Consider the following 20,759-nt stretch of genomic DNA (forward strand, 5'->3'; position numbering starts at 1 on the left):
TTTTTTTACCTTTGCTTTTTTCCCTCAGTTTGGAACCATTTTACTTTATTTATAACATCTCTCCATTTGGAATTCTAATTACCTTCAYCAAACAACATAATTCTTACAGACTTACACTGTGCAAAAAGATAACAAAAGTTTCATACTAATTAGTTCGCCCTTTATCCAGAAATTCTGCTTTGAATGCTGCTTATTTACAAATCTCCCTCTGTGTTGCCTTGGTAATTTGAATGGCTGGATATTGAGTGATGATATGGCAATAAAATGTCCTTGCTGATGTTGTAGCTTGCGTGATGTGCTGATATGAAACAGCAAAGCCCAAAGAGTTCTTAGTCTTSTGRCCTTTCTGCWTTCTTGGAGTGCCTGTGATTGTGASCTGTTAAAAGCAGGTGTAGATTTTACTTAGCATTGGCCTTTGCCTTAGATGGCCTTTCTGGATATTCAGCAGCTCACAGTGTAGAGAAAGAAGTGCGCCAGAGTTCAGAAAATAATCTCCAGACTAAAGCCAAGAATTTAGGGTTTGTGCATTAGATATAGGGCTAAATAATTTGAGAGTCATTTTTGTTTGTCTGGAATTAAGGTATCACTGATATTGGCTATTATAGGCTAAAAATATTGTTAGCTTTTTGTGGTACTGGGTTTTTTGTTTGTTTAGACAGTTTTGTTTTTGTTTTTTTTTTAAATGTAGAAGGAAATCATTGAACACAGTAAGATTTCCTAATTTTGATCTAAGTTTTGCTTGGTCAACTCTGATTTTGGAAATCTAATTTTGAGTAAGTAGAATGGAGTGAAGGGTTTACAATGCTCTGTGGTTGCATTTCTGAATAGTGAAATCCCACATTTGAATGTGGATCAATTGAAGTACATTTGCTTTGAGTTGTCTGGTCACTCTTAATCTTATTCTAGCTCTGTGTACAAACTGTGTGATATTGACATTTCTAGGGCTAATTCAAATATAACAGACAATGGCCGGGGTTGAAGATTGTAAAGGAATAGCATGAGCTGTCAGAATTTTGATCGGTGTTGCCTTGTTTAGAGTAGGAGCTCAAATAACTTGCATTCTTGGTTACATAGACTATTTCAGGTATTGTTTTATATTTACACATATGAATTTTTTCATATTTTTATGTAAAATATTTCTGCGTGTAGCTATGAATGCTTATATAGATGCACACATACCAAGGAAGATGAAATTTTTGGATTGGGTRCGAGGAGAATGTGAAATGCTGGATTTCTCAGTCAGTGTGCACTGACACCCCCCAAAGCTTGCCCTCCCTTGAAAGTTTTCCATGGTCTGAGTATCTGCATATGAAGTTACTGTTGACTTACACACATACATGCAAGCCATGTGCTTTGTTTCAGAACTGGATACTTACAAATACATTTGTAGATAAACATCACTTACCATTGCAAAAGAAATTTGAGAAAACAGACATTTACCACTACATCCTTAGCACATAGCGGATCTTGCCTTCTACCTGACTTCAGAAAAGCTAATATCCCCTCAGCCTGASTTAAAGGGGCAGAAAATGTTGACTCTGACTAAAAGATTTTACTTAGCTGATTTTTATGTGTCTTTTTTTTTGTTTTAATTTTTTCTGTGAGTGGCAATGTGAAAGCTGTCAATTTTTAGGGCACTTTATATTTTAAAAAAGAAAGCATCTGCTATGGGATTATAAACCTTATAAAATAAGGTTACTTGCATAATAAAACYGTCATGGGCTGTACACCAGAATATTGAGCAGTATGTGATTGCAGTCTCAATGAAAGTATTATTTCTTTTTGAAAGGAACTCGTAGAATACTACAAGCACCACTCTCTCAAAGAAGGTTTTCGAAGTTTGGATACTACTCTTCAATTTCCATACAAAGAATCTGAAAACTCGGTGGGACAAAGGAGTAACAGAACAGGTGGCAATGGTGAGGATGATACATTTTTGTGTGTTACTTTTTGTCATATATATGTGTATTAAAAGGACAAGGTGCTTTGAACATCTTCACCTTCCATTATTGACAYATAACCAATTACTATGGCAAGCCTTTTAGCTAGGATTTTTTTGAAGCTAAGCAGGTTCAGGTCTGCCAGGAGATTTATAAACAYGTCTAGCAAGTTTGTCTTGCTGCCAAACTTAAAATCTCCCCGATATTCAAAAAATCTATTAGATGTGTTGGTGAGAGATTAAACTGCATCTTGCCTAGTTTTTTTAAGGAATTTGCATATGTGCAGTCCAAGTGTTAATATCTGCGACAATTTCTAATCCTTAAAAGGGGATTTAAATAAATCAGTCYTGTAGCATAGCCCTATGAAGTAGCATCTCAGTAATACTAAATAATTGTGTAAAAAAATYAGATTTACTGTATCATAATTACTTTTATGTGTGTTTTTTAACATTAAATGTTATTAGAGTCCCCTTATTAAGCTTCTGAAAGGTAGTGATCTACTGTGCAATGTAAATAGCAGTTTAAAAGTTTTGATATAAAGTTTAGAAATAAACTGAGAAGGCTTATAATGCATGTGGTAGCCTTTATTTAAGCTATTACAATTTAAGTAGAAGTTARCATGATTTTTAGGGTATGTACAGGTTCAGTGTAAATGATAAAAACTACCACATGGCTGGCCTCTGGAAAATAAATCATGTCTCTGTCAGAGAGCAAGTAGTAGATTTGCTGTTCTGCAAACAATGGCTGCATCTTTGTAGTGTAACAGATAATAAGGAAAATAAAAATTAATGGGAATTTTAACAATATGAAGACTGCTATGAAAACTCAGAAAGTCCAGTCTAGTTTTTGTGATGATGGTGGTGGCTTTGTTACTTTCATTTGCTGTGTTTGTGTGCTTTTGTTTACTGGCTTGCCTCTGTTCCATAACATTTCTATAACTTCAGAGGCTTTCTTCCTCTCCTAATTAAAGTGAAGATAATGTAGGACAGATGATTGTAAGAAACCAGTGTGTCTCTGGGCATTTCATTTACTGTCTTTACCTCCCAGTTCATCTTCTTTCCATTTCTGTTCTCCTTCACTTCCTCCCAGGACTTCTGTCAGTTGTTTCCTCTCTGTGCAGTACATCTCCATTCTTGGTGAATTTATCTGCCCTGTYCTTTCCTCTCCCTTTAGCTCATGGTCTCTCTGTGCTTCTCTCTCTTGCCATCTTTTGTGCGTTTCTCATCCCTGGCCTCCACACAACTTTGGGGCTTTAATTGTTGAGAGGATATGTCCTGCTTGATTGACTTTGCATTTGTTTGAGTTGTTATTGATTGTGAGCAGAAGCAGATTGTTTTTTCTTGCTTAGGCCAGTTGGAATGTATCTATACTGTCCACYAACCTACTAATCTGCAAGAGCTCAGTCATTTCCTGCTATATGGTTCATCCTCATTAACTTCAGTCATCATACAAAAGAAAGCATCATCTTTTACAGGATCTTTGATGCAGTATGTGGGAGAGYAGGAGAAATGACTGTGGGATGCTCTCCTTTTAGTCAAGGGGATGAGGAGGTGCATCTGCTGCAGTAACTATCAGCCCTTTAATGCTGCAGACTGTGCTGCAGTGGAAACTGAAAGCTTTGTGTTAGACCAGACTGGTGTGGAAAGCCATTAATTCTCAAACTCCTCATGTAAAATCGAGTGGATTTCCATAATTGTGCTGCTTTATCTAGATTGACTCTGAATGACACTGCCTTTTAATGGGTTGGACAGTAAAGTGTGTCCCYATGAGTGTGGTGATTCATTTGTCACTGTTTTCTTGTTTGTTCTGTTTAGTTTGTTTAACCCAAATGTCCACGATTAACAGTCCATTTGTGGGTCGCTGCTCAGTTTTTAAGCTGTCTTGTTCATTTTTACCAAGTTGATGTAAGAAGAGCCCTATGTCTAGGCTTTGTGAACCCTGCTGGGCTGAATTTAGGAAGAATTTGGGAAACTTTAGGCTGTGGTTTGGTTTAGCAGAGGAAGTAAATAAGTCATGGGGGACAGCAGTCCTCATTGAGGACTACCCCACAACTGATTTGTTTTTTGATCTCTTCCCAMATAATCCAAGTGCAAGAAGAACAGTTGTTGAAAGAAGCCAGACAAACTGGCTGAAGAGAGAGAGGGGCACTTCCCCATTTTTTKTCAATTTTGTAACTGCTCAGCACAGGGCTGAAGCTAGTGAATGCAATGGGCTTTGACAGTTTCAAGCTGATTTAAAGAAGAATTTGGGTTTAACACAGTATTTTTCTCTATATTATTCACATATCTGGATTTTTTAATGAAGCCATCTTTTCAAATGACATCAGCTTTTTTTTTTTTTTTTTCAAACAGCTGATCTTTAGGATATATAATTGACAGAGTAAGCGGAAAAACTCATTCTAAAAAACATTAGTTGAACCACTGTAGACTTTGACAGAGTTTTATAATTTTCTGCTGCCAAGGTCTTTGAGCTGCTGTGAAATTGAATGGCAATACTGAATTGACTTTACTTGCCAGAAAAGAATGAGAAAAAGGAGTGTATGAATTTTCTTTCTATTTGTTATGTTTTCCCCATTTGGGAAAAAAACAAAACAAGTGGCATTTCATTTTACTTGTAATTTCTAATATGAATCATATTAAGTCACCTTGTAAAATCTTAAWTTTTCAGGGAATTTGATTCTCCCTTCAGCATCTACTTGAGTTTTAGAATAATTTTTTAGAATAAAAATCTCTGTTTCAGTGGAATAATTATTTTGGTTTTCCAATTTTTGGCTTCCCACTTGGATTAGAACTTTGCTTTTCAGTCTCTTGGTCTTGTAGAAGTGACCCATGCTGTTCTGGTATTCATTGTATGCTTTTAATATGGTTGTAAAAGCTGTCAGATATGTATTTTTGTTAATATAGAAATWAAAGTTAATTTGGAAGGATTTTTTTGGGAAATGGTATATTCTTTCTTCTTAATTTTTCAGTCTTAGGCTTTTCTAGAACAGTAAAATAAAATTTTATTTTGATACACAGAAAAATGCTAATTCTTACATTAGATTAGAGGAATGATCAACCAGTAAATGAAATAAAGGCAAAAAGGGAAGAAAAGTGGACATTACTCTGTGGAGTAGAATAATGTCACTTTAKTTTTTATATCTTATTTGCTGATGCAGAGCGCAATCTTATTGAAATACTTGAATCTTTATGAAATTTAGATTTTCAAGTAACCTAAATGGTGAAGCCAAGTACTACTTGAGTGATGCTTTTCTTTGTTAACTAGGAGTAGGTATATTAAATAGTAATGATGTCGTACTGCTTAATGCATTGAATGTGTAAAAGTATCTGTTAGTAAAGTAAATCAAAACAAATATCATCCCCACTTAGGGAATTCAAAGAAGTCTGCCTTTCTTCTTAAAAGCCAACCCCCTTATCAAAACACACTAGTCATCTATAGAAATCGAGTAGGTTTTCCTTGCCTGCATAGATTTACTTGTGCAGAATTTGATRCATAAACCCAAACCTCCAGCTTTATCAGAGAGAAAGATTAGGATAAAAATCTGCTCAGTTAAGGACCAACCATCCCCCATGGAACACCGACCTGGCTGTATTCCTGTGTGTACTCTGCCACTGTGCATCTGTAGAAATAAAGGCAGCTGTTTGCCTCTACAAATGGGCAAACAAACTTGACTTTTGAGTCAAGTGCCCTTTTGGTTTGTGTAGCACAATTCACCCGGAGCTGCCATTGGGGCTACTGTCTCTAGTGTAAAGGAGCCAGTCAGATAACCTTATGCATCCCAGACAGTCCATTTAGTGTTAGAGGTGAAGAAAGGATTATGGTGAAGGATCAGAAGGGAGTTTCTGGGATGGAAGAGGCCCTGGAGCGTGGCATTTTTGTCCTATCTGACACCAACCTAAAATGCTGCTGGTTTATGTTGTGGGCTTTTTTTTTTTCTTTACCCCATACTTTATGAATGTTTAAATACACTATAAGTCCTTTTTTTTTTTATTTTTGCTTGTACTTCCATTGTCATAAATGTATTTGTTGTCATCCAGGTAAGATGCACAAAACTGTATCATTACCTMCACCAATGGATTCTTGCATAAAATTGTTCTAGTTGTCATTCTTGCAGATAGCCATTTTGAAGGAAAATTTTTGTGCTTCATATGTAATCACAAGAATAAGAAGTAGCTGGAAGYGATAAATATAACCTTGCTACATTTTGAAGGAAAACTCTTGTTCAGTACYTACAGATATTATTAGTTATAATTAAAAGACTTCATTATCATTCATCCTGTTGAGATGGATGTAYCTTTGCAAATCACAGCTGGAAGTAAAGATCCCAACTTTATTAGATATACACACTGTACATCTTTAGTGCCTCTTCAGAAAAGGGATAAAATGTGAGAACAGGTCAATAGACTGTAATTTCACTTGGATCAATTCACTTAATCTAATTTTTATATTTAAAACGCATTAACCCTAGTTTTGTTGACAATAGAGCAAGAGCACCTGTAGCTTTCACCCAAGGAAGCTGCTGTAGGGATTTAGGATGATGTGCTGGGTCTTCCTAGGCCAAGCTTAGGCTTTTTTGCTTGCTSTAGGGGTTTTCTGCAAGTTGGGGAAACTGCAAATATGAGCAGTACTGTTTGGGCCTTGGAGGATGTAGTTTAGCTGTGGAATTCCTGTTGATGTTAATGATTAAYGAGGGCAAAATGCATACTTTTTTTCCCATAGTATGGAACTCCAGTTCAACTTAGATTATATTCCTAATTAAGGGCATGTGACTAGTCTTGCTGGGCTCAAGGGGAATTAWGTATGCATGAGTTCTTGCTTTTGTAATGGTAAGAAGTGGGGCACACAAAGAATTAAAGAAACTTTTGTTAAATCTRAAAATATTTGCAGGAGTCTGCAGTTAAAATTTGCTTCTCTGAAACCCTAAATGGGTGACTTCTTTCTGTTTTATTCTTTGAAAAATGCAATTGTTAAAAATTAAATCATAGATCCAAATTTTCTAGTTATTACAGTCAATTTCCTTGCAGACATCCTTGGCAGAGAACCTAAGTTTCCTTATTATCAATGAATTATATAGTTAAAAACCTATTATTTAAATCTTATGCCAATATTTCAATGTTCTTTTGCTTTTCTCTTTTTCTCTTTTTTTTTCCTCTAAGCCCCTTCTTTGTTCTGTGGSTTTTCTTTTGTAACTCCTCCAGACTACAGCTTTGTCCCCCCTTCCTCCACTCCTTTCTGGTCAGGTACTGCTTTACTGCTTTTATATTTCTTCTAAATTTGCTTCTGTTGTTTCTGTGTGGAGCAAGTGAGGGAAGGGACGAATCTAATACTTCAGCTCTTCTCCAACTCCAAAAACTGAGTTGTTATATGTTATTCTTGGAGCATAACAAAAATCAAACTCTTAAACTTTTGAATTATTACTGCTTATTGCAATAAGCAGTTTGAATAGATGTTGCAAAGCTCAATAGTTGCAGCAGATTCTATCAGTGACCACTTGACTGTTAATTTGCGATGCAGTTGACATCTATGAGCTAGATAATGTATTTGTTCAGATTCACAAACATGGAAATTTCACTGCTTATTGGTAAATAATATGTTCGTCCCATCCCTGCAGCAAACCATACTGCAGTAACATCTTAGAATACAATAGGTTTTTTTGTAGAGAATGCTTTCTTTAAATTCTGCATTAATGTTAATTAATTTTGCCCATCTGCTTTCTAAATATTGTTTTCTTTATTTCCCTTTAACCATCTCCGGCTTTAATAGATGCAATCATTTCAAACTAAGAGACTGCATAAAGATTCTGAAAGTAGTAGCACTGGTCGCCTCTATTAGCACATCAGTATGGCTCTGAGTTGCTCTGATCTCTAAGATCTGGTCTGCAAAGAGGTGASCTGCACCACTGGACAATTTCAGAAGAATTTTGCCAGTAGAAGGGTGAATGCCTTTGAGGAGCACATGGAGGGAGCTGCTGATGTGGAGAATGCAGCATTGTCTCACGTTACAGTGGCCTAACTCTGTGTACAGGGGTGGAGGACACRGCCTGGGCTGTGCACATCAGGGAAGGGTGGTGTCCAGCATGCACAAATGCAGATGTAGTCAGCAAGATGGGAGTGCACAATGTGCTGTACACCTCTGAGAAGGATTCTTGGGGCGTTCTGTAGTTTCTTGGGGCGAAAAGGATGTAGGGGCAGCTCAGTAGTRGAATGGTTACTGTGCTTACCTGTGCTGAGAGCATCTCTGATGGCCTCTTGATTCACCCCAGGGATTTCAATCTCCATTGCAGTCTTAGACTGCACTTGGGCTTTTGCACCAGTTGTTTCTTCCGTTTCTGTCTCCTTAGATAGAGATGTTTTTGGGGCAGATACTTTTACTTCCTTTGAGTAGTCACAATGTTGACTGAGGATCCAAGCTTCTTCAGTTGACATTTGCTTTTATAAAGGGACACATCTGTAGACAAGATGAGGAGAAAGTCATTTTGGTGTAGCTGTAGCTGTGGTCATGATGCTTGGCTGGAATGCCTGAAGCACTGATTTGAAACAACCTGAAGGAGTTAAATTTTAGCCCTTTGTTCAAGGTAAATATTATGAGTTTGTGTCCTTTTTGGCAAGGATAGGACATGACATCTTGCATGTACTTGCAAGTAAAAATATTTGCGACTGCCCAGTACTTGACTGTAAATTTTGTTCTTACCAAAACTGGTATCTGTTCCAAAATGGTGAAGTGGTAGAACAGCAGTGATAGAACAGCAATCAAGACTCAGTTACTGTAAGCCTATCACACATTCACATATATTCCCATAGGTGGTTTCAACAAAGTATAATTACATTCATTTTTTTAATATGAAAAGCTGCTGTATCAGAAAATTCATTAATAACTATAACAAGTTAGAGATTTCTTAACTATAACAAGGTAGAGTTTCAKTGTCTTGCAAATCACAATATACTAGGTTATTTTGCTACACAAGTAGAAAATATGAAAGAAAAATAATGATCTGCAGTTCTTAATTAAGCTTGTCTGTCCATTACTTTCTGATTTCTAAGCTATGTTCTTCATATGTTTGTAGTTAAACCTTTATTTTTAAAATTAGCCAAATAAGAGGCCTACATTAAAAGAATGAATACTTATTTTATGATATTACAAGCTTTTTTTTTCAAAAGTATCTTCAGAGCTGGCTTAGTTCTGCCAATCTGGAAGTTGGTAGCACAGGAGATGGTTAGGCTGAGTACTGAGCATTACCRAAGGTGCTGCCTGTGCCTGGAAAAGAGAACTGAGCTTTGGGGAAACAGWGCAAGTAAATGCACACAGCTTCAAGGAGCATGGAAACTCATACACAGGAGCAACCCTCAGGGCATGGGGCTTTCCTGATTTATGAGGARGCCATGGCACAAGGAGAGAAGCARMTACTACAGCTTCAGTAATAGTACATTGACTTTAAAGGAATTGAAGCATGTGAGCTAGACCTGCTGAGATCGCAGGGAACCTTTTGTTGTTTGCATCCTAGATCCTTCATCAGTGGCTTGGACTAGTATTAAAAATCATGGGCAGCACATCTGTTTCACTGGTAATGTCCAAATAATCCAAGCTGATTATAGTTCCCTGTAAGCATTGTCTTCTGTTTGCAGAAGGAAAGGMCAGATTAAGTAAAAGCATTTTCTCATTCACATATATACTTTTTATTCACCTCCTTCATATTTCTCACTCAATTTCCATTTAGTTCTCTAAATTTCTCTGTCCTAATACACAAGGTGTATTTATTTATTACTACTTCCTCAACAGCTTATTTTTTTTTATCACTTTCTCCACTCCCCCCCTCCCCCTTTAATTTCTCATTCGCATTCATTGACCTGTTGGGTCCTTTCTTTCCATTGATCTCTGCTGTTAATCCCTTTCTATCTCTACATTCTTTCTGTAGCTGTCCTCTCTGTCCTTCACTCAGTGTTCCTTCTYTCTCCCATCTGTACAKATGTCTTTTCCATGTRTTGTCTTCCCTCAAGTTTTATTTAYCCCGGAGCACCACTAATTGGGAATTCAGGCTGATAGTCTCTACTCAAGTTATTTTTGTGACTGTGTCAGCAGAGAGATATGGTTAATATTTTTTTCCAAAATTAGCACTGTCGTTTTCCTGTATTCCATCACTCTTCTGGCTTCCTTTTATATATTTCCTATCATGAGCATCACTTTTATTTGAAAATATGGATCTTGGATTCTAAATTAATCTAAATTCTGCTACTTTCTGCCTCAAGACTTTTGAAGATATATGGTTTTGATTTCTYTTGCTCCTTTCTCCTTTMCCTCTCTGCTTTGACTTGAAAAAGAGTTAAAAGTCCTCCTTTMCCCCAKATGTGCTCCTCTTTCTTACTCTATCCTAATTTTCCCTGCTATTTTCCCYCTTTGTTATTCTTCTGTGCATTTCTTCCCTTAGTTCTTTTCTTCGTCATTTTCCCAAATTTGTTCATCTTTGCTTCCTGTRATCTTTTTCCTTGCCCCTTTTTCTTCTTTGTAGAATTTGAAATTATACCCTGCTCCCCAGAATCACTCCTTCCATCCTGCAATGCTTCKCCACATCCACAGTGATCACACCTGTGAATGGGTACTGACCCTACAATCAATAACTGCTCTCTTTTTTCCTTCCTCCTAAGCAATTGCTGCCCATGATATGCCCTTTCCCTGTAAAATTGATTACTGCAATGCTGATAAGGTATAGGGCATTAAATTAATGTCAGGATTTAAACAAGCARCATCTACATCTGACTTGCTCAGGGGGGAAAAAAACATGTTTGAACTTTAATGTGCTTAATATATCACCTGGATTTTTGCAACATCAATACAAGCAATAAATTGAGAGGCTGATTCTCTGTTATATGGCACCCTTTRCATAATTTATCAAGTGTCTGATAAGCATACTCTACACAAGCAGTCAGCAATGTTGGACTAAACTTTAGTGACATGATATAAAAYAGGGCATAATCTGTTGTCAAAACCGTTTTTAGGCATTCCATTTTTGTGATATATCAAATAATATTTTAAAGATAGTATTTCTTGTTATTTAAAAACAATTGTTTGTATTTTCTCTTTAAGCTGAAAGTATTTGAACATACATGATTTTCAGATATTTAATTCTATTACGTAGAAGCCTACATACCTATGACTTAGTTGGGTCAGAAGAAAATTTAAACAAAAGCAGAGCTGAAGCTGTTGAGATTTCCCAGCTCATTTGCCATGTCTTTGGTTCCTGATTTAAATTAAAGGCAACTAGCTATGAATTCTTAGTATTACATTGTTGAGGGCRTTGCTGAAACTGGAATCTTAATGGCATTTCCTCATGAAGATTGGGCATTCCTCAGAAGTTTGAAAGGGYTCTGAGGACAGAGAGGATTCTGTGTCGATAATATCAAGTCATCCATGACGATCATATGAATTCCTCTGAAATCTTTTCAGTAAGAAGTTTACCTGTGCTCATGAGCTCTTCTTACAGTGATTTGCATAGGCAAACAGTGGCATTAATGGGAAAAAAAGCTRAAAAATGCTTTGGCCAAATAATCCAAACACAAAATGCTGTAGAGTGGTAAATGTTCTTTCTAAAGATCTCAAGTTGAAGGTCTTTTATCTGTTAGACCATGGCAACTCTACTCTCACTGTCCTCACCCTGGAACTRTTGAGGATTTCTTTTGCTAGTTTGGACATCCTACACCAAGAATGGAAACCTAATYTCCAATAAAAATATTTGGAAAAAGGGGTTTGTTTTTGAAGTGGCTTTTTTTGCCCCATTTCTKTAAAACAAAAATCTTCATAGCTTTTTATTGTTTAAAATGTCTAGGCTTTACATTGGCAAAATTCTTCTATATTGGTGTACCTTAAAACTTTAAGGTATTAATTTCACTGAATCTTAATTTGGTAAAACAAATTCATTGGTGATTTACAGAATAAACTCCTGGAAAGAATGGATCTGCATCARTCAATATTAATGCAGATTGTGACAAATGATCCGTGGAAATTTCCTGTGGAAAGTCTGTACCTTTATGCTCATGCTGATGTTAGCTTCCAGTTTTAAGTGCATTAATATTTAACTTGGGAGTTGTTTTTTGAAAGAACAGCACCTTATTCTGTTTGTTTTGCTTCATTAGAGGTCTAAAGTTAAATCAACTGTAAATGCTAATAATTTTTTTGGAAAGAAATTAGTGACCTGTAAAATATGTTGATGCATGTAACTGGCAGCAAGTTTTATTATGAAGCACAAGAATAAAATAATTGCAAATGTATTTAGCAATCTCAGGGTGGGGAATATTTTATTTATGACTCATCTAGTTTGATATTTTTTCTAAAAACAAAGAGGTCTATGCAAAAAAATTACAAAAAAACCCTTCAACTTTTGCACCATTCACCTGTATTTAAATCTTGATCTTTGTAATGTGGATGTTTTGCATAAAATGAATGCCAGTGTGTGTTGCTGTGAAATCATTGCTTTATTATTGTACAGTATTTCTATTTACATTAGTTTGTAAACTAGCCTAATGATATCACCATGTGCTTCATTTCAGTGCTGAGCCCGAAGGTGATAGGCATTGCCATAGCCAGGTATGACTTCTGTGCACGAGACATGAGAGAACTGTCCTTGTTGAAAGGGGACGTTGTCAAAATTTATACAAAGATGAGTGCCAATGGCTGGTGGAGAGGTGAAGTAAACGGAAGGGTAAGGCTGTATTTTTTTCTCTTTTCCTGTGTCTCACTTCTGCCTTCACTGACAGTGATTCTGTAAAAAAWGAAAGTGTGTTCCTACATGATGAACCTTCTTTATGTGTTTGAATTCACAAGACAGGACATGTTCTCATCTTTATTTCGTAGGAGCCATGCAAAACTCCTGCCAGGTAGCTTTCCCAGCATCTAAATTATTGCTTAATTCATGTGACCTACCAGGCTGAATATTTGGGCAAGATTATATGGTTGGAAAACAACCAGGATTAGTAGCGCTGCTACAGTTGACCTTTCTTGAACTATTTTGCACACATATATTTGGGGTCAGGTTCCTGGTTCTGCAGTACTCTGTGTAGCACTTTACCACAGAATGATTTCCCACATCTTTCTGCCACATCACAATGCAGTGGAATCAACCACCTTTTTATAGAAGTCTGCTTCTTTGATCTCCAAGACTGTGGCCCATATGAAGTGACATATTTAGCAGGGATTTTTATGAACTCACTTTACACCCCGCTCTGAGACTTGGAAGTGAAGTTTCAGTTTTGACCTATAAAGGGTTTACTGTTTCAGTCTCTGTTTAGTCAGAATCATTTGACAGTGCTGTTTCCATGTCTAAAGTGTTGAGATGGAGGGTAAAGGAATGTGAAGTGGAAGAATGTAGATTGTCTGGAAACTGGAAATGATAGTTGCAAGTCCAGTTGAAGTGGATGTCCAGATTTACTGCTTTGTGCAATTTGGAGAACCTTCTCTTTTGTGTATATGAGCTTGGTTATATTTAACGCTTATTAAAGTTAAATGGTGAATTAGACTAGAAGAAATAGGGAAGCAGAAGCAACAGCCATGGTGCAGGGTATTTTACATGTGAAGAAAGCCGATCAACTCATCGTAATGCAGCTACCCTCATTCTAAAGGATGCCCTGTCATATGCTAGCATTCTTTAGTATCTTTCATAGCCTGGACTYGACATTATAAAGCCACCTTGGGAGATACTTTGGCAAGGCAATCTAGCTCTAGGTTTGGTTTGGAGTTCTTTCATGAGTGGTAAATTGACTCTAGGTATAAAGAAGTGTGAAAAAACCCAAAGCAAATGGATAAAATAAGAAATATGTGACATTGCCTCAGTGTACATAATTACATAATCCTTATTTGTACATTACATAATCCTTATTTGACACATTATTAATTTCAGAATGTAGATAGCTTTGTAACTTCTGAAGTGTAGAACATGAGTCTGCTGTCTAGCTCTGTCATGTGTAAAACCTTTTTTTTTTTTTTTTTGGTGGCAGTGGAGTTCAGCTCCATGTAAACTAATCAAATTAGTCACTGCTTCCTTTGTAAGGGGCTTCCCTGGGCCTGACTGGAGCCTGTTAAAGGTTTAATTCTTCATTCAAAAACTAGCAGCATCCTGCCTGTAGTAAAACTTCTGCTCTTGACATTTTTCTGAATATTTAGACTTCCAGTCTGGGCAAATGTGTTCTAGATTTTTTGGGAGAGGAAGTGATGGTAGAGGGTGTTGGTGTCCAGACTGTCATATCTACAAGTTACTCTCTTCATAAGGGTACTTACCCTGACTGTGCCAGCTTACCCAAGTTTATCTTTGTAATCTCATTCATATATTTACTGAACAGACCCATCCTTGTTGTGCCTAGTTCAGCCCTTTAAAAAAAAAAAAAAAAACAAACCTGTGCATCTCATGTATTATTTTGTTCTGCTTTTCCCTTTTTTAGGTGGGCTGGTTTCCATCAACTTATGTTGAAGAGGACGAATGAATTAAAAGCTATCCTCTGCTGACCAGTTTCAGGGATTGTAAAAGTTTATATCTTCAGTGGATTATTGGTCTTGTTAAGTGTTTAAACAGCAACATTTTTGTCTGTCTGAACCTTCCAGTCTTAACGTTGGGATTTATTCAGAAGTTGGGGCTGACAGATTATTACCTTACCCAGACCTGTGCAAGAAACAAGCTGCCAGTTTGCCGTCCCTGGGGATCAGTACAAAGTCCAACCTTCACCTTCCCAGAAGATCTCTGGAAAACAAAATACTTTGTTCCTTTTCATTTCACCCCATACCACACCATGAGTACTGGCAATGGCTGAATATTTAATGTTTCTTTTCTAGCTAACGTCTGTGATGGTATAAGGAGATGAAGGCTTATTATTCCTTATCACTGCRTGCAGAAAACAGATTTCAATCATTCCAGTRGGCATAAAGGGTAGTCAGTAGACTTCTCTTCAGACATCAAACTCCTTCATTTCTCAACTTATAAACCATTTTACACTGACAAAATTCTGAAGGAAATATGTRGTAAATATGAGTAGCATTCATGCATTTATTATTACTTAACTGGCTACGTGGAGGTCCTGCCTAAATCTTCTAACGAACTGTTTAAAGGCATTCTTAAAAGGTGAGTGATGTGGTATTGCTTTTAAAAGCATCCACAAAGTGGAATTGTGGGATCTTTTTTTGTCATCTCAAGCCTTTTTATGTGAGTTTTTTTCGTTTAAACAGCTGACAATAAAAKTGCAACTGGGGGATAGTCATGACAAGACGAGCTGAAAGTTTTCAGCAATAACATTAAATAAATATTGCAGACCTATTCTGTAGGGGAAAATACTCATGTAAGATGATGTCATTTCTCAAGAACAAAAGTGTTTATCTTAACCTCTTGATTGATTCAGATGAACTTTGCTGCTTTCAACTCAAAACTGTCTTCTTCTAGTTTAGAGTTTCTATCACCTTTTGTGAATGCAAATGGAACTTGCAAACTTCTTTGTCCTTTCCTTTCTAGTTGCTTGGGATGTTAGTGACAGTTCAATGAATGAGTTGTCTTATAGTGTTGTGAGTATCCCCAAGGTAAAATGTGTCTAGGGTAGCCAGCTTGAAAGATCAGGCCTTGTAAAGTGGTGTCCACTGCTTGATGAGGCCATGTTTAAATGTAATTATGAAGAGGCAGAAATGGAGTTATAAGCTGAAATAAATGTGKGTGATGTCTTCGGATGTGCAGTTTTGAATATATAGGTAATGTCAAGCCTGGCTTGAAAGAAAATCAGGCTCTTAAATGAAGTTAATTCATCCTRTCCCACATCCTCTCTTTTGCTTTTGCCTGTCCTCTTTTTCTGCTGGCATCTTGCAGTTAGGGTGCACTTGGCACTGCACAATTTAACACTGCAGAGTTTTCCTAGTCTACAAGCAACACAATATCCACTRTTTGTCCCCAGAGCAGAATCTGCTGGTACGTATTTGAGTTTCTTTTTGGCTGCCCCAGGATTCTTTGCTTCTTTCTGGCCTTTSCTGGCCATCAAGCAGAATCAAGCACAACACAGAGGAGTCACAAAAATCCCCTTCATCTCTGCAACCATCTTACCCATCTCCTACACCTGGTGCACAGTGCTGTGTGACCAGGGCAAAGAGAGGAGCTTCTCATTAGAAACTTGAATTGTGAGATTCAGCCTTGCAGATGAAATTCTGCCGATGCTCTAACTGTTCCAGGATTTACCTCAAAATTATGTAAACTGTGATTGTGTTGAGTACAATACTTGATGGAATAATTGAGAGTATTTGTAAATATGTAGATTATGCATAAAAACTTTGTAAATGATGTGTACAGCAGTGTAGACTAGAGTATACAATCTTTGATCATGTTTTGCCATGCTGTTTGATTGTCTATTGTGAGCTTAATCCTGCATTCCTTAAGCAGACAAAGATGAATCTTTCCCAGTTTTGCCTGCTGAAGGGGTAGAGGCATAGGCTCTAGGTCTGTGAAATGTTTAGTGCTTTGCTGACATATAGTTCTGAGAAGAGRCAGTTAAATTCAGTACAAGTTGAAAAATATATCAGTCATCTTCAGCAACTTGGGTTTAGAATAATTTTCAGTATTCTCTCCATCCTAAAATGGTTATAAAGCTTTTAAGCAATTCCTGAGTCCAGTAGTCATCCTTTGAGAAGAATGAAAGCCATAGGTAAACTTTGCTTTTGTGGCGTAAATCTACATATCATTGTCTGTGTTTAATGCCCTGTATTGATTGAGTTAATGCTGCATCTTAAACTRTATTTTGAGTACCAAAGACTTCCTAAATATCCTGGAGTGTCTCTTTCATGTGCTGCTTTTGCCTGTGTGGAGGTTTTTTTGGTCATGCAATAATGGAGTTACAGTACTTTAATTTGTACTATTTTGTAAATATGTTAAATATAATAAACTGGTTCTTTTTTTGTTTAATGGTATGTGTCAAAATGCGTAGTTTGCTACTGTGAAGGCTGTGCTTCATTTGTCTCACCACCTTCTCATTGTGAGAAGTTGATAATGTTCTGTTTTGGTTTCCAAGATTTATGTAATCGTTATTTAGCTGTAAAACTGAGCTGTCAATGTAAATGGGATGGTATAGGTTTCCTTCAGAGCTTTTTATTGTCAGGATAATTTGCCTTGTGCCACATACAGGAAGGTGATGAAGTTTGTTTTGTTTCGTAGTTTGGGTTATTAAAAAAAATATTATTATATTTTTAGCTATAGAGAATCAGTCATATACTATTGATTTTTATCAAGATGAGTATTTTTTTTTGATTGAGAAGTTGTGCCTAAGAAATTTTATAGGTAACTTTTCCCAGCAACATCTTTTTTCTTCCACCTTCTTTTTTCTCCCTCTGTCATATGTGAAGTAGCATAAAAATTCAGGCTGAATTGAGCTCAAGTCTGAAAATACAGTCTGTGTCTGATTTCATGGGCTACTTGATAAACCTTCYGTGATGTAACCCATTCATGCATTTTTTACAATATAACTTTCATTATTCATGTGTTTACAAAAATATTTCTGGACAGGTGAATTAATTCAGCAAGGTCAGTGATGATTCAGTTGCAATGTTGTTTTCTTTGTGTCCCTTTCATTTTTCAGTAACAGAGATTTTCTTCTGCAACTGCCCTTCTAACAGATAATTATTAAGCCTAATGAGGCATTTACACWTCTCTGCAGATGTAAGGCATAATTTTCCTGTCACCCGTGAACATAGCACATAACTAAGAGTCACACCTAATGTGGGATGCAAAAATGTGTCCCAATTAAATGCTCTTGTTAACAGTATCACACTCGGTCACAGAYATTCTCCTTCCCCTTGTAAGCGAGATGTGCCCTCTGATGGGTGAGAAATTGAGAAAGCACTCTAATTAGGGCATAAGAACCACTTGTGGCTGTGTTCTCAATAGGTGTTTTTTTCGTTATAAGGCTTGGAAGCTTACTTGAAAATCTCAGCTTGAAAAGATTTACCTTGACAATGAAAATTACGCCAACYAGGATTCCTTTCCCATTTGCCTCACAGGCGAGCTTGAGATGCTCTGTGAAGAAGAAGAAAAGGACAGTTCTCAAGGTTTTAGCAGTTTATAAAGGTGAGACAGAGCTATGTCTAGAAATAAGTGGTGCTTATTTATACAAAATACCCAGGCACAGACCCAGGTTTTGTTCTGTTGACTTTGATACTCAGTTCAAAAATGCTGGTTTCTATTAAGTGTTTTTATTAATTCTTGTCTCTGCTGGAAACTGGGCTGCTGAGAACCTTACATTACTACTCTGTCTGAAATTCAATTTATTACCTTCAGAGCACTGCTTATTTCATCTGAGTGACAAGAGGAAGCATCCCCTCCTCTCCATTTTATTGCGGAGCATGACACTATATGACAGAATATTTCTTTGGTTAGTTTGTGTCATCAGCTTCTTTGTGTTCCCTTCAAACTTGTGTTCACTGAGGGTCATGGCACAGAGTAAGATCCAGAGAAAGCCTGGGTGCAGGCTTTCTGCTCACCAAGGRTTAAACCCTCAGTGTGTTGTCAGCACTGTTTTTGTTGCAGATGTAAAACAGGAGGGTGTAAGAGCTGCAATGATGGCAGCCATGCTGTGAAACGTGCCATGGAATTTTGGCTCATTCCTACATGTCCACTCTGTGGAGGAGGGGCAGTTTTGAGTAATGAAGCTTCCTAAAGCTGTGAGATGAGATGTTAATCATATCTACTTTCTCAGAAAATGCTGGAATGTATGATGCATATATAATTAGCAAAAAGAAATATAGGCAGGATTAAGCATCAGAAATTGACTGTGGAAGGGTGATTCATTGCATTATCTGAGCAACTTCCTTTTGAAGAACAAAGAGCCGTTTGTTTTTAYAGCAAATGAAATTTGGGTTTCTAATTTAGTTTTATAATTCCTGATCTGCTGTAGTGTATTCTGTCCATTCATTATGAGGATCTCTGATGCTTGCATAACTGTGATGTTATATTCTATTTAATAAGCCTCCTGGAATATTTGAGTTATTGGTGATCCTTTCTGGGTTACAATTTTCTATCTGATATACCTGCCTTTTGAAAAATATGTGAGTTCATTTTAAAGTGTTGCAATCTGACCTTAAGTAAACTTACATGTACAAAAGTGRCTGTTTACCAAGGGGCATCAGGCTGGTTTGCTTCTTTCAGAACTGTTTTCTTTATAGTGTAATATGTGGCTTTGGGAAGAACAGAAATAGAGAAGACCAGAAAACAGAGGTAAAATGTTGGTACCACACCATATGTGTTCAAAACAACCTGGTGTGTGGTAACTTTTCTAAATGATTGCCCAAAATATTGTATGTCTGTTGATAGCATTGGATTGGGAACAAATGCTGTCATGTTTCTGTATGGCAGAATGTTTGCTGATGTGGTCCTAAACAAGGGCTCTTGCACTTGGTCCCAGTCTTACCAGATAACTCTCTAAACCTGTTTTCAATTACTGGTCTTTTTTTCCCAAAGCAATTAAAAGGTGTCCTCAAGGAGATGCAGTATTATTTCTAGGATTATAATTTTTGCTTGTGCACAGGGCTAATGGAAATATGTATAATTGAAGAAACCTCTTCTCTGGTAGTTTTACAGTAGTCCCTGTAGCCTGTAGGTATTAATAATGTGGAATATGCCAGGAGACCCCCACCCTACTCAGTTACCTGRTTATGTACAAAGATCTTTTCTACCTCTTCTCCCTTCCCCATTATAAAATTCAGCTGAGGTGTGGTACACGTCCCACAAGTATTTAAGTCACCACTTGTGTGTGGAGAAAAAAAAAATACAGGCAGATCATAAAAACAATCATAGCTGATTTTTTTGTAGTAGTAGTTTGGGAAAGGGTGGGATGGGACTTTCGTTAGCTTTCGTACCAACTGCTYTATTCCCAAGAACAATTCCAAGTAGAGGATGCAATAGCAGTTTGATACTTGATTTTAGAAAGAGAGTTTGATTGTTTTTACAGTTGTGTATTAGTGTAAGCATGTGCATTRGATCAGGTAGAGAGGGACTTAGATGATTAAGAGGCCAATTCAACTCCAGATCAGTAGGGTAGGATGTGAAAAATCAAAGTGTAGAAATCTAAACAAAGTCTAGATTCAGCTTTTCAGTCTTTGCGATTTTGATTCATACTTTGGGGAAACGTAATCTTTTTTTTGTAAATTCTGAGTATGGGAATGCAGGTTTTTTTCTCCTGTCACTAGTACTTAATTTCAACTTCTCACATTCAGAGGAGATGCCCATTAAGGCCAGATGCCGAAAAACCCTTTTACTTTCTTCTGGATCATGCTAGTAAGCATTTTCTTTTAAATATATATACAGGTATGCAAAAGATTTCTACAGAAGTTATTTGATCACATTTTTTCTTCTGTGTGCTACACTGAAGAGCCACAAGGCTTTAGAAAAAGCAAACTTCCAAAAGCAATGTTCCCAGCCTACACATTCTTCCCTTTCAAATCACTGATGGTCTCAGTGTATCTATAGGGTGTGAAGATACCATGCTCAGCTGTGTCCTTTTCAAATCTACCCTTTCCCCCAAAAAACTATTGGCAAATACTGTTTTTTGTGTTTGTCTAGAATGTATTTAAAATATTYTGAGGCAATACCATTCAAGCATAGGTTATGAGTAGGCTGGAGGATTGGATCACCCAGATACTGATAAACTGGTGGTTTAAGAAAGAGCATGCAATTAAATACCCATGAAGTTTTATTTACAGGTGGGAAGAATTGTCTGTACCAGTTAAGACTGGGCAGTTTGTGGCTAAGCAGCAGTACTGGTGAAAAAAGTAAAAGTGAACCATGGACAGAGCAGAAGTTGAGCGGATTTTACTGTGAAGGRG

General features: G+C 36.9%; 1 protein-coding gene across 1 annotated transcript in view; it reads left to right on the forward strand.

Annotated features, from left to right (window-relative positions):
* The window catches only part of VAV3 (vav guanine nucleotide exchange factor 3), a 146,391-nt gene extending 128,635 nt beyond the window's left edge, over positions 1–17,756 (forward strand). Inside the window, exons 25-27 of the mRNA XM_057364284.1 lie at positions 1,790–1,919; positions 12,479–12,630; positions 14,363–17,756. Of these exons, the coding sequence (XP_057220267.1) occupies positions 1,790–1,919; positions 12,479–12,630; positions 14,363–14,404 (324 nt within the window). The 3' untranslated portion in view covers positions 14,405–17,756. The remainder of the gene's footprint in view (positions 1–1,789; positions 1,920–12,478; positions 12,631–14,362) is intronic.
* The last annotated feature ends 3,003 nt before the right edge of the window (positions 17,757–20,759 follow it).

This window comes from Malurus melanocephalus, unplaced genomic scaffold (genome assembly GCF_030028575.1).
Source record: "Malurus melanocephalus ecotype Western Australia unplaced genomic scaffold, MMel_1.1 scaffold_37, whole genome shotgun sequence".
In the NCBI taxonomy this organism is placed as follows: Eukaryota; Metazoa; Chordata; class Aves; order Passeriformes; family Maluridae; genus Malurus; species Malurus melanocephalus.